Source organism: Sminthopsis crassicaudata, chromosome 3 (genome assembly GCF_048593235.1).
Source record: "Sminthopsis crassicaudata isolate SCR6 chromosome 3, ASM4859323v1, whole genome shotgun sequence".
Classification (NCBI taxonomy): Eukaryota; Metazoa; Chordata; class Mammalia; order Dasyuromorphia; family Dasyuridae; genus Sminthopsis; species Sminthopsis crassicaudata.
The window spans coordinates 416,798,716-416,813,108 of record NC_133619.1 but is presented as its reverse complement, the minus strand read 5'-3'; the positions used below and the strand labels follow the sequence as shown (position 1 = coordinate 416,813,108).

General features: G+C 35.2%; 1 protein-coding gene across 3 annotated transcripts in view; it reads left to right on the top strand.

The window, feature by feature from the left end:
• Positions 1-14,393, top strand: part of MFSD6 (major facilitator superfamily domain containing 6) — an 87,611-nt gene that overhangs the window by 51,689 nt on the left and 21,529 nt on the right. For all 3 annotated transcript variants that reach the window (XM_074302843.1, XM_074302844.1, XM_074302845.1), the window contains one exon: positions 3,524-3,621. In XM_074302843.1, coding sequence (XP_074158944.1) covers positions 3,524-3,621 — 98 coding nt within the window. The remainder of the gene's footprint in view (positions 1-3,523; positions 3,622-14,393) is intronic.

Below are 14,393 nucleotides of genomic sequence, written 5' to 3'. Positions count from 1 at the left end.
CCACCAACCTGCCATTGTGCCACCCAACTACACTATATAAATAGACTAGAACTCTATGGCTTTTATATGGTCTATCATGTTTCTGGTGAGGGAAGGTACCAAAGAGTAGTATCATCTGGTTAAATGGCCCTGTTTCACACAATTATTTTTGCTCTGTCTCCCATTGGCTAGAATTCTCCCAGGTAAACAAAACTGCACCTGGCAATGTTACCTCCAAACCACAATCACTTTATCTTTAACTTTACAATAATGGCATTAGTCACGAGTGCTTGAAGACATGCATTCATTCTTTTTACTGTCCTGTGATGTTTCTAGATCTCTTTCTGTTTGCCAATACATATAATTTTTCTTATTTCCATTAACAATAGTGTTCTGCCTATTCAAACTATATGATTTTCAATATAGTAAAATTTTCTGTTAAGCCAAAATCCAAAAATTCCCTTAGAATTAGAAATGCACTAATGAGTAAAAAGAAAAAAAAATTCTTAAACTTTTGATACAGTTCTTAAAACTACAGGTTTCATTAGACTATTGTTTTCCCCCCTTAGTGAGATTGTGTGATAGAATGCCCCTCAAAAATTTTTTTCATGTAACTCTTTTAGAAACTTGATCTCTTAAATGGTTCCTTGTATGTAAATAGTTTAACACATCCTCTTCTAATATATAGTTTACAATAGTTGCCAGTTTCAAAAAAGTGAACAATACCAAAAGTAGATTTTTTTTTCTTTTTTTTGAGCTTGGTTAACAAAAAAGGGAGTAATTGTGATATAATGGAATAAGCACTGACTTCAGAGACTTACTTGTCATGTGGTCATGGGTCTGTCAGTTAATCACAACGAACTTTAATTTTTTTTTTTCATTTATAAAATTAGGTAATGATTCTAACACTACAAATCCATTGGATGTTGTGGAGAATGTGCCTTATAAAGTGCAAAGAGTAAGTTGTAAATGAGAGCTATTTGTAGCAGTAATTGCTCACTACAATCCTGTTATAATCCCTCATGGTATGGAGGTGACTGATCCTTCAAAGTTCTTGCTGGTGGTGTGTAAATTCTCAAACTGGAAAGGTTTAACTGTGATAATTCATTGCTTGAATTACATTAGCTTAGGTTGAAGTTCATGCCAAAAAGTTGACAACTGATAGGTATGTTTTTGGGCCATAACAACTCATAAAATCTATTTCTTTTTTTTAAGATGAGCCCATGGTGGCTGAAGCATTACTCAGTTACTGCACAGTAGATCTTTATGTTTATCTTTGTGCCTTGTTATGCATCAGGGCCGATCCTTTCTTTTTTAATGACTCAAACAAGATGATATGTACTTTAGAATAAAAACTCTTGGCATGGAGTAGGGGCCATACCTCCTCCCATCATCAATTATATAATTCGGTTTTTTCTCAGGATCTGATTATAACCTTGGTCAGAAAATAGAGCACCTAGATACTTCTTCCTTCTCAAAAATCTTGAAGGTCACCTCTACAATATTCTCAATCAGAAAAAAAGAAATGGGAAAAGAGGACAAAGAAAAGAAGGATTGACTGGGCTCCAAGCCCCCTGGTGTATTGATCATAATCCTCACAGATAAAATAATTCAAGGTGTCAATGTCTATGGATTGTGGGCTGAAGGTATAGATAAAGCCATGTCATAAACTGAAGCAGGTTACCTTTGGTCAGAGGTTTGGACTGTGGCCTAGATTGAAATGTCATAGTCATGGCAACCATGAGCCTGGGGGAGACTTAGAAAAAAGATTTAGGATGGGTGTTGTGAAAAAGTGGGAAGGGATATAGTGGGGAAGGAACAGGTTGCAAAACCAGTTTTGCTAATAGCCTAAGAGAAAACTATTGCCAGGGAATAGCTACTTTTGAACTGGACCCATTTAGAGGTTAGCCTGAAAGTTGACTTGAAAGTTGAGAGGAGACAATGAAATATGTGTGCATTGACTGTTTTATTATCTTTTAGGTTTATGCTCTCCTGGCAAGGGAAAGTTTACAAGTCAGGTGTTCTGGTGTGCTAACCCATGTTGGCTAATTGAACATTTTGTTAGCAGGTTTGAGCTATCTTCTGCTCAAACCACACAAAGTACAAAGAACTGGATGTGATATTTGTTTTGGGATAACTACATTTATACATCATGTGACCCCTCAGAAAGCACACCTGTGTTCTCTGAAACAGCTTTTTCCTGTCCAATAGCCCTTCTTATATAACTCATTCTCCTTTTCTCTCTTTTCTTGCCATTTATTTAAATGTTTACTAGCCAAAAGCCTCAGTTTGATTCCATGCCTTGGCTCTGTGCTAGGAAGGGAAGATTATGTCTAAAGAGATGATTTCCTTATACAATTTCCAGCTGAATAATAAACAATAATTACTTATACATGCCTCAGCTTTCCCTATGGATCTACTGGCTTCTTTTTTCCAAGCTCAAAGACAGGAAAATAATAGGAGTTTTAAAAAACCAGCAGAAATTAGAGACGAGCTAAGAAGAGAATCTTGCTCATGAGGATTGAATTTTAACCGCTTGAGTTTTTCTCCTGAAATTAAATCTAACCTTCCAGCTATTACCTGTTTGGAAACCAGCTGGTCTGGTTGAAAATTGGATAGGTTTTCAACTCTATGTTTAGGGGGAATGAAGAATTGGAGAAACATTCAAGTAAAAGTTTTTCTTAAGCAATTATGTAAGCCTAGGTAATTAGGATAAGGCTTTTTAAAAAAATTAAACTTTCTGAACATTTATTGATTATAGAAACAAGAGTAAGTTTGTAATTTTCAGATACAGATTTTGTTCACTAGATAATCTAAATTCATTGTGAGAAGTTTAAAAAAGTTTAATTAAACTTTTTTGGTGAGTGGTTTTACTAGCTTCATAGTTTAGGGCTGGAAGAGGAACCTTGGAGGTCATCTGCTTTAACCTCCTGATTCAACTGGTGAGGAAACTGAGGTCTAGATTAGCTAAGTGACTGAGTGTTCACCATGTCCGTGCTGGGATTTGAACCCATATCCTTTCACTCCAAATCAAACATTCTTTCTGCTGTACTGTGGCATGACTGTTTTAGGTATTGTATATAAGTGAATAATACATATATATATATATATACATATATATATATTCATTTTAATAATGCTCTTCCTACTGTCTAGTGAATTGTCTACAGTTCTATGCATATTTACCCTACAACCAATTGGATTGAAGCCAGTAATGTCATTACTGATGGCAGAATGCCCAGACTGCCTTTTAAAAAGCATCCTCCTAGCTGCTAATTAAGTTTCAGGAAAGAAGATGTTCCCCTTTATATTAACAAGCATGTTGGAAAGGTTGAGGGCAGATATATTAGAGGCAATGCTCTTCCTTTTGGGATTTCATGATTAAATCCAGGAGTTTTTAGTGCCTAAGTTTAGAATGTTTGTTTTGGTGAGTTTGTTGTTGGTGAGTTTTTGGAATAAATAAATAATGCTTGTACATGTTGTGCTTCAAACTCTAATCTTAGTTTATATTGCCTCATCTTATTCCTTTTTAAAATTTTTTTAGGGTTCTGTATATTGGCCTGGCCTGCAATACAGCTCGCTATATTTATATCTCCTATTTGGAAAATGCTTGGACTGTTCTCCCAATGGAAGTCCTTCAAGGTAAGAGACATTTGGAATTAAGAATTTTCTGCTAAAAGCCAAGTCTTGAAATTATTTATCTGATTCCCAGAGCCTCCTTGATCATTAAAGCTCTGTGTATCTGACTAGACAAAAGCAGGAAAAATCCACTATTTTATATGATTTTACAGTAGTTGCCCTGAATACTGTTCTGTTTATTGATCTAAACAAAGCGAAATGTGATCCACACTCTTGTTGTTAAACAAAGACTGGGGAGCTCTGGCAATAGACAAAATCTGTAGGTGTAGCTTCCAGTGTATGCCCTTCTCTGAAACAGCTGACCAGTACTTTTATTGTTCAAATAGAATGGATTAAATTTGTACTATTTTAAAGGGTTAAATGTACTTAGAGAAAAAAGCTTCACACACACATACAGTTTTTCACCTTATGCATATAAGTATTATTCAGTCCTGCCTAATGATTTATAACTAAAGTTTTAAACAGAAAATTTTAGGCTTTTATTTTCCTTACTTTAAAAGAAATTCTAGCCTTAATTTTCATCTCTAATTCACTATACTGTTTTCTCTTGAGAGATTTTACATGACTAGCTTTGAACTGGAATGTAAGAGAAATTGACTTGTAACTTCTGAAAATAGAAAGGAAGGGAGGGAGGGAAAAAGGAAAGAAGGGAAGGAGGGAGGAAGGAAGAAACAAAAGGAGGGAGGGAGGAAGGAAGAGCAAGAGGGAAAAAGGAAAGAAGGGAAGGAGGGAGGAAGGAAGAAAGGAAAGGAGGGAGTGAAGAAGGGAAGAAGAAAGAAAGGGAAGGAAAGAGGATAGAAGAAAGGAAGAGAGGGGGAAGGGAGGGAGGAAGCAAAGAAGGAAGGGAGGAAGGAAGCAAAGAAAGAAGAAAAGAAAAATGGGAAAGAAGTTGGTTAAGTCAACCAAAGGCACTTAATACTGTGTTATTGAAAAGATTTATTCAAAAGGGTCGCATGGCAAACAGAACTTTTCTATCTTTATCCTCCATAATCCTCTGCAACAAAATTTCAGGGAGCTTTTCACATGTATAAATATCATGGTATCATGGACATTGAGATGGTAGAGATCTCTAACCATCAGATAAAGCCATTTCATTTTAAAAATGAAGAAACTAATCCCCATGGAGGTCAAATAACTTGCCCACCGTTACAAAGGTACCAGACGTTTCACACACGCCCTCTTCTCTCTTCCAATACTGTTCCCAACTGAGTGTAGACCCTTCTTGCCTCATTCTTGGGTTATTGAAATAACCTGCTCATTGTCCTGCCTACTCTCTCCCTATTCCAGTCCATCCTCCCGTCAACTATCACAGTGATTTTCCTAAAGCACAGATCTGACCATATTACCATCACCATCATCCCAAATAGAATCCAATGACTTCCTACCACTTGCGTTCAAATATAAAATCCTCTGGCATTCAAAGCCCTTCATGGCCCTTCTCTTGTCCAGTCTTCTTGCACCTTATACTCTGTCTTATCCTCTGTGATCCAGTGACTTTGCTGTTCTTGGAACAAGACATTCCATCTCCTAATTGGAAATTTTCATTGGCTGTCCTCTATGCCAGAAATTCTCTCCCTCCTCATGTCTTCCTCTTAGCTACCATGGCTTCCTTCAGATCCCATCTAAATTGTGTGGGTGTCCAGGGAGAACTAGCCTCATTTAACTGAGGACTTGCTGAGTCCTTTTCAGGGCTACTTATCCCCCTTTGATATCCCTCTGTCACCCAACTTTCCCTTCTGGTTCTAAGAAGCTTTAGTATGCTCATTGGACACACCCTGATGAAAATACCTCAGCAGATGAGGGTTAGTTGAGGTGATGTCTATCCCAAGCATGTGAAGACTTCCCCCCATTAGAATAGACAGATGAGAACAATTTATTCCAATAGCCATGAAAGCAACTAAAAGAGATACTGTGGATTTCTTAGAGCTTTTTCAGACATCAAAGATGTCAAGGTCATCTATGGCATCCCAGAAGATCAAAAGTCTTGACTTTTGTCTTACCACTGGATTTCAGTGACTCTGGAGGGAAAGTAAGACTGATGACTTTGTGCAACTTTGCCTCACTTAAATTCAATTTCCACATGAGTCAACTGATCCTCTTGATATCATTGATCCTCTTTATAAATGAGAGACTAACAATAATATCTCTCCTGCTATTGGAAGTTTTTCTCTATACCCCTGAATTCTAGTGCCTTCCCTCTCTTAATTATCTGCAATTTATCTTTTAGTAGCTTGTTTTTACATAGTTTAAATGTAGTTTGATAGTTTGAATGTTTTCTTCTTTATTAGGCTGTGAGTGACTTCCTTTTTCTTTTCTTTGTATCTCCAACACAGTACAGTGCTTAATAAATATTTGTCAATTCATTATTGATTAATTTATTCCTCAGTCTTACGACTCTAAAGCCAGTACTTTTTCACATTGTACCATGGTGGGGAGCCAGTATATTTATTGATTGATTTGTCATAGTATATTAGAATCTATACAATGTTGCATAAGACAAGGACTCCTAGATTCATACATTTTCTTCTTCAGGACTTTATATCCTTAAAAAAATTAACATGAACCATGCAAGATGATAAATGTGGAAATATATTTAGAAGAATTGCACATATTTAGCCTATATTGGATTACTTGCTGTATGGGAAAAGGGAGTGGGGAGGAAGGAAGGGAGAAAAATTTGGAATACAAGCTTTTGCAAGGATCAATGTTGAAAACCATCTTTGCATATATTTTGAAAATAATATGCTATTTTTAAAAAATGAACTATCCAAGAAGGGATAACTTGATTATATTAGTCATGAAAGGTAAATTTCTTTTCCAATTTTGCTTAACTGATGTACAGGAAACAAGGAGGAGCAAAGAAATATGTTATGATCTTTTGATAAATTTCTCACTTTGATTTTTGTTGGGAATCTCAGACTGTTTACAAATAATGTTTTATAATAGCAATGTTCCCACTGGGATGCCTAGGGCCTAAAGAAAATTTTTGTTCAGTGACCAATCAGGGGAGGGGAACAACCAAAAAAACTTTTTTAAAATTCTGTTTCCTTACAGCAGGTTACAGTTTTTTCTTTTGAATTTCAGTTCATAAATTGTGGTTTGGTGGATCATGATCTCTTTTGTCTGGTATTAGTATAACCACACTTAATAACTCACAGAAGTTAAAAGAAAGTTCTCTAAATATGTAGAATCAGACCTTAGTGCCTGCTGATTCAAACAGAAAAATCCATGTGACAGCTTTCAACAAAGCCACTTTTGTTTCAAAAACTGGACAAGATGGTTCCATTCCCTGAAAGACTGAGGGTGGACCCACTTGGCTGAACCAACACAAACCGTCAGACTTCCCTTGATCTGCTAATGACACCATGGAAATTTATAATTCATCCATCCATAACATGAGCTGTGAGACCACAGTAGATCTTTTATAAGGAGATTAGCTGAGTTGGTCTGAATTGTCCTTCATTACAACCATTTTATAATTTTCAAATCCCTTCCAGGCCTGTTATTGTTATTATTTTTATTATTGTTGATCCACATAAATAACTGCATTAAGAGAGGCAGATGTCACATAATGGATTGAGAACTTGCCTCAGAGCCAGAGAACTAGCCCTGCCTCTGATACATAAAAACTATGTTTCCCTAGCCAAATCACTTAATGCTCCAGCTAATTTTTATAAGACTGAAAGTTGCTGGCAGGTTTAGCTTTGAATTGATAGAGGAACTTTCCTTTTCCCTGACTTTTCTAAACTAGTAAACTCACAAGTCATATTTTTTTAAAATAGTTTTAATTAGGATTCAGAAGAGGCAATAGAATATGAATAAATGCCAGAGGTATTTTCAGCTTTAAAGAGCTCCCTAGCCCATTCAGGAAGGTAGGGGAACCCCTTTCATCTTGGTTTACAACATTACAAAAGTTATCTAACCAAAGGGTCATGAAGTATCAAGGATGAAGCACCAGGTCATAAGAATTCCCCTGTGATCACTGGTGGGAGATACAAACATTATTTTTCCTGGGCCTTCATTCCCTTATATCCAAGTAGGAAGGTCTAAAAATGATTAGCTTGTGGTATTAAAAGTCTTCATCAACTCCATCCTGGCCCTCCTCTCAGAGGGGGGCAGAGAGAGCATACTGGTTGTGGAGTCATAGAATGTGAATTTGAATGTCAATTCCTTTGCTTACTGTCCATGGGTAGTAAGGACCTCAGTTTCTTAATCTCTAAAAGGGAAGAGCTGGATTAAATCACTTCTAGGGTCTTTTTACCTCTGGATATATGATTCTGTGACATGATGAACTAATATTCCATATTTGGAAATGGTGAAAACAAAAGATTTAACATATCTGTCAATCAGTTAGCATTTATTAAGCACATACAATGTGCCAGATACTGTACTAAGTGCTAGTGATACAAAAAGAAGCAAAATTCAGTCCCTGCCCTTGAAGGAACTTTCCGCTGAAGAATGAGACAAAAAAACAAAAAACCACCTATGTACCAACAGTCTGTTATAAAATAGATAGAAAGTAATTAGAAGAATGAAAGCACTAGAATTAAGGGATGATAGAAATGGCTTCCTCTAGAAGACAGGATTTTAATTAAGATTCAAAGGAAGCCAGGAGGTAGATTTGAGCAGAAGAGCATGTCAAGCATGAGAGGCAACCAGAGAAAATGTCCAGAATTAAGAGATTGGAGTGTCTTATTTGTGGGACAGCAAGATGAACATTGACAATGAATCAAAGAGTATGCAAGGCATAAAAAGACTGGAGAAGTAGAATTTGGCAGGGTTATGAAGGTCTTTGAATGTCACCTTCATCCCCAATTGCCACTTGTGTCCTTTTGATTTCACAAGGTGACAATAATGCTTATGTTCCTGATTACCTTCTGTTTCTGGTACCTCTTGTCAATAATTTATCAGATTACATATTTAGAGGTAGATGCAATTTTTGAGATTGTCTTGTCTGATCCTCTTGTTTCTTTAAATGAGGAAACTGAGACCTAGAGTTTTTCAGGGACTTGTACTATAGGTAGCAGATCTCTAAAACCAGCCCTTATTCTACTGTACTACTCTTTCAGGACAATGATTCTTCTCAGGTGATTTTTCTTCTCAAATGGTTTGTGCACTAATTGGTAGGTGAGGATGTGGGGAAAATTGATTTTCCTGCTGTGTTGGACTCTGCTCTTAATAGTTAGCTACAGAGGGGATGAATTAAAGGGAATCTCTGTAGACCAAAAATAGTCTTTCATAACTCCTACTATCTTAAAGACAAAGTCTCATTTTTCAAATGAAATTTCTCATTATCTTTATATTATACAATTATTGTTGCATAATAAATATTGCATAATAATGTTGGTTTTGAAGGACTAGGGCTCTTATTATTTTCTTCCCACATCCAATAACTCAGATCATCTTCTTGCTATATTCTAGAAGACAGTTCTCAATTAAATGTCTAGAATATACTCAGCTGTACTGGAAATATCCAGTAAATGATATTAAAGAGGTAAGTTAATGGAGGAGAGGAGGATACTAAAGACAGAAAAAACTTAAATATCTTTAATTAGGGTCAGGGATTTAAAGCTTGGTTTGATTTGATTACTCAAGTCTCTTTTGGCTACCTACTTGAAAAATGATGATTTGCTACAGGATTCTGCTAGCAGAAATGACCCAATCAAAATAGCATGGAAGGAAAATGATTCTTAATACTTAAAATGATTTTGCGGTAGAGGAGGCTTGAATCAGAGAGACCCCACTTCCAGCAGGGAGGTTACTGCAACCAAGGGGATGCTTGCAAGTTACTTAAATTAGTGCTTTTGGGCAGTGATGAGTGAAAAGAAGCTCAATTCCCATTTCTTATTATCATCCATTAAGGACAGTTTCTCTGCAGGACACTGGTGCCATTACTAGTACAGGTTTCAGAATCAGTGGGAGCAGGATTAAGATTTTGATGAGATATGGTTTTTTAATGTTCCAGGAGGAGGGCTCCAACTGACATTTATAAAGCATTAGATCTATCGTATTTAGCATGCTTATTCAGGCCAAGAAGAATCATGTTTTCCTTGCTATGCTATATTGGAGGGCCTAGAAAACTCTTTGGGGGATTGCTGTTCAACTCTGACAATTGAAATTCTAGCCATGATCCATGTCTGTTACAATCCATATTGCAAAGTACCCGAATGCTGCTTTTGCTGCTAAAGGTCTCTCTCAACCCTTTGTTGGCAGGCAGCCTGCATTTCAATAAATGTGAATAAATGGGCACATGCTCTAAAAGGAGCTCTCTCCTTAATAACTTAAAAGTGACTTGCCCTTATGAGCAACTTTTAAGAGTAATTTTCTCAGTATCATCACCATAATATTAATATATATAACAAATAATATGGGCTGGACTTGATCATTAGATATTCTTTGATAGTTAATAAAAATCATGACATAGTTTTAAATTTTAAAAATAAATTATTATTCTTTAGGACTCATCTCAAACCTGACTTCCTCTGAGTACTTCCTCTTGCATCCAATGCTAATCTCTCCCTTTTCTAAATTCCTCTTGCATTTACAATCAAGACCATAAACTTCTCTGTTTTTATGGATGTTAATTTCCTTTCCCCATTTGATTCTATGCCCCTTGAGAGCAGTGATTTCTGCTTATTCTTATGGGTTCCCCAGCATATAGTAGCTATTCAGTAAATACCTACAAATTGATTTAATAGTTGTTTAAACTCACCAATATAACTGCTTTTTAAAACAATTGTCACCTTTGTAGACACCCAAACATATAAGTTCATTCCCTGAAAACAATGTGATTGTTAATAGAAAGAGTGCGTCATTTAATTTCAGTATTATAGCACTGTAATTCCATTAAGATAATGACTGCCCTTACTTACAGTCATACTTATGGAGCCTTAGTTTAGAAGTGCTTTACACAGATTATCTCATTATTATTACCATTACACTGTTGATGAAATTGAGTCTGAGAGGTTGAGCAATTTGTCCAGAACTTATGCCTTAAAAATGTTTGCAAGTAGAATTGAAGACTGTTAAGTGAATGATTCTTTTTGCACCATTGTCTTGGGTTTTATTGTCTTTTGCTGTTGACTTTATTCATATTGTAGTAATTGTGTATAATGTTTTTTTAGCTGTTTTCTTCAGCCTGAATCACTTTATGTAAGTATTCTCATGCTTCTGTGAATTCTTCATATTTGCAATTCCTTATAATGATGTATGTAGTTTTTTTCATTATATTCATATGCCACAGTTTGGTCAACCCTGCCTCTATTATCAGGTACACATTTTGTTTTGGGCTTTTTGCTAACACAAAATAATACTGCTTTCTATGTGTTTCAGCATACATACATGATTTTTTTCTTGCAATCAGAAATTTTCTTGGATCAGAGTCCCAGAAATAGTATCTCTTCTTCAAGAGTATAGTAATTTATACAAGGAAAATTTATTTATTAGGATAATTGAACCAATTCACAACTCTAGAAGTAAGGAATTCTACAAGGCCTTCTAACATTGAGTTTCCAATCTTTTTTATTCTTTTAGTCACTGGACATTAGAGGATTACTGGGGATTGCTATTTCATATTTTGAAAACTTTGTTTATATTCTTTGTTCTCTTGTTTATTTGGAAAATGGCTTTTCATTTTTTTTTTAGATTTCTGCAACTTCCCTATATATTTTTGGGTTTTTAACTTTTATTACAGATTGAATGTAAAGCTTTTTTTTTTTTTTCACAATCCATATCTTTTCTTTTGGTTCTAGCTGGATTGATTTTATTTATGCAAAGGCTTTTAAATTTTATATAGTTATATGTCTGGTTATGATTTTTCCTTTACCTATAGTTATGACAGATATAACCTCCCCTGCTTTTCTAAGATTTTTGGTACAATTTTTTTATGTTTAGAATATTTGTGCATTTGGAATTTATTGTGATATGTGGTATAAGATGCTAATCTTAAACTATTTTTAGCCAAATTGCTTTCCAATTCTCCCAGAAGTTCTAGTTGAATAAAGATTCTTACCTTTAGTAATTGCCATTCTTTTTTTGGTCAACTACTATGCACATTTGTTTCTAGATCTTGCTTGTCTAGGTTATTTTAATAATATATTTTTCTATTTCTTGTCTAGTACCAGCTAGCTTTAATATTTGTTATTTAATATTTAATATTTGTTGCTTAAAATCTGGTAGCAGCCAAGCCTTCAACCCTTTCTTCTTTAGTAAAAATGTATATCCCTTGATATTTTTTACCTTTTATTTTTAAAAATAATTTTTAGGGTTATATTTTACTTAGAAAAATACCTTTGATTATTTGAGATAGCACCTCTATAGGATGACTTTAAAAGCATCATAATTTTTACTGTATTGATATGGAAAGAGTTGATTTTTTACTTAAAAAAATTTTTTTTAAAGAAAAACATAAACATCTTAACTTTTAAAAAAATCAAGTTATACACCAAACTTGAAAAATACATTTAGAAATGGGATCTTCTCTAAAATGATCATAGTACTTAATAACTTAGGTTCTGGGCAAAGTTTTAAAATTTTTACCTCTACAGTAAAATTCTCAACACAATCTCTTGATTCAGTTTAAAAACAGAGTAGTAGAACAAAATATTTGCTTATTTTGGGATACAGTTATGAATTTTTGAGTGATGGCAATACCAACTCTTGCTTTAACATCTGCAAAGTTACTGAATACATCAAAAGTAATATTAAAAATGTACCTTGCTGCATAGACTGCAAGTTATCTTTTAGATCAGGAATTCTTAACCTACAGTTCATGGATATGTTTCATGGGGTAGGTAAACTTGAATGGGAGGAAAAATACATCCTATTTTCAATAGTTTTCTGACTGAAATTTGGTATTTCAGTTATTTAAAAACATTATTCTCAAAAAGGATCTATGACACATAAGTTTAAGATCCCCTGCCTGGCACATTCTAAATCTCTTTATGTAGTATAGTTGTTACTTTGCCACTGTATTAAAAGTCTGAGTTTTAGTTATAGAGGAAATATCTGACATTTTTCTCATAACTTCCCTGAAAGAATTTCATTATGATTTTCCTCTGCCTTCCTCTTACCTCTTCCTCCTATTTCTTCTTCTTTCTCCTCCTTCCCTTCCCTCTTCTTCCTTTGTTTCCTTTCTTTTGTCCTCTTCCCTTCATCCTCTTCCTTTTCCTTTCTTCCTCTTTTTCTCTCTGTCCTCCTCAGTAACTTCTCTTTTTCCATATCTTGCCCTCTCCCTTTCTTCTTTCTGCACGCTCATATGTTTACTTGTGTTTTATGTGTATCTTTTCATGTGAGTTGAAATTTGTAGAGTTGATTTAGAAATTCAGGTCCCATTTCTATCCTCCCACCTCTTCTTTCTCCAGCTTTCTCCCTGTCCCTTTTATGTATTTATATCAGAGAATCTAGGAGTTAGAAGGTACTTCTAAAGTCATTTAATCCCCCCCTTACTGGAATAAGAATCTCTGTACACTGAGAGAATAACTCTCAGTTATAACTTAGAAGTGGCCACTTACCTTTTTCTGAATACCTCATGAGTAACAATCCACTATCTCTTGAAGTAAATTAGATCATTTCCAGATAACTCTAATTGTTAGAAAGTGTTTTCTTATAATAAACTTAAATTTGCTTCTCTTCACCCTCTACTCACTGATTCTCATTGGGTTCTATGGGACCAAACAGAACAAATTTAATTTCTCTTCTAGTTATGGTACTTATACATAAAGATAATTTTCAAGTCTCCCATAAGTCTCTTTACCTATAAACTAAGCATCCACAGTACCTTTAATTCATACTCTCATATCTTGATCCCTTTCATCATGCCACTTGCTCTCCCCTGGTTTTTTTCAAGTTATCAGTCAATCATTGTTCTTAAAAATGAGACATTCAGACCTGAATATAGTGTTCCAGAAATGTTCTGACCACCAGAGGATGGCAGAGCTGCCACGTCCCTAAGCCTGAGGACTATCTGCCCTTTCTTAAGACAGTTCAAGATCATAATAGCTTTTCTTTCTTCTACTCTACATAATTTATTCTTAATGAACTTATTTTCAATGAGAACCCTAAATTGTTGTCAGGTAAACTATAGTAATAAATAGCTCCGTGTCTCTCCCATATGGTACTTGCAAGGTTGATTTTTTTTTAAATCCAAATATAAGATTTTATTATTCTTATTCAGTTTCATCTTATTAAGTTTTGTTGTGTTACAGTTCTCTTTTATTGTCCTGCCTCAATTTCCCTAATTGTTCTGACTCAGTTTTCCTTAATTGTTCTGCCTCAATCCCCTTAAGTTGCACCCCACTCCCAGTTCATTAGGACGAATATAACTCAGGGCTAGTTACTCTAATTGTAAATGTATAAACTCAAGATAAGGGGGAGTTCAGACTTCCTGGCTCTTAACTCCTTCTAAGTCATCAAGAATTTATGGTCCTAACCCCCAATCCTGTCATTGTTCTTGATCCCCACTTATCCGAATGTCTGGTGCCTCCTACCCACCCTGTCAGAACCAGATTGATAATCCGTTTGGCTCTCCGTGCTCTGACTCTTCCCCTGACTCAGTCTACCCCCTAGTAACCTGGAGCCATGTGCATATATACTTCATGGAAAGCACACATTAGCTGCTAGATGCCCTGGGGGCATCATGCCCCCAGCACAATCTCTCCTTTTCAAATAAAATATTAAAACTCTTTAATTTTTATCTTGCCTCAGTTTCTCTGACATTACAGTTTGGCCCAATATTTTAGCTTAGCTAGATTTTTGGATCTTGATTCAGTTAAGAC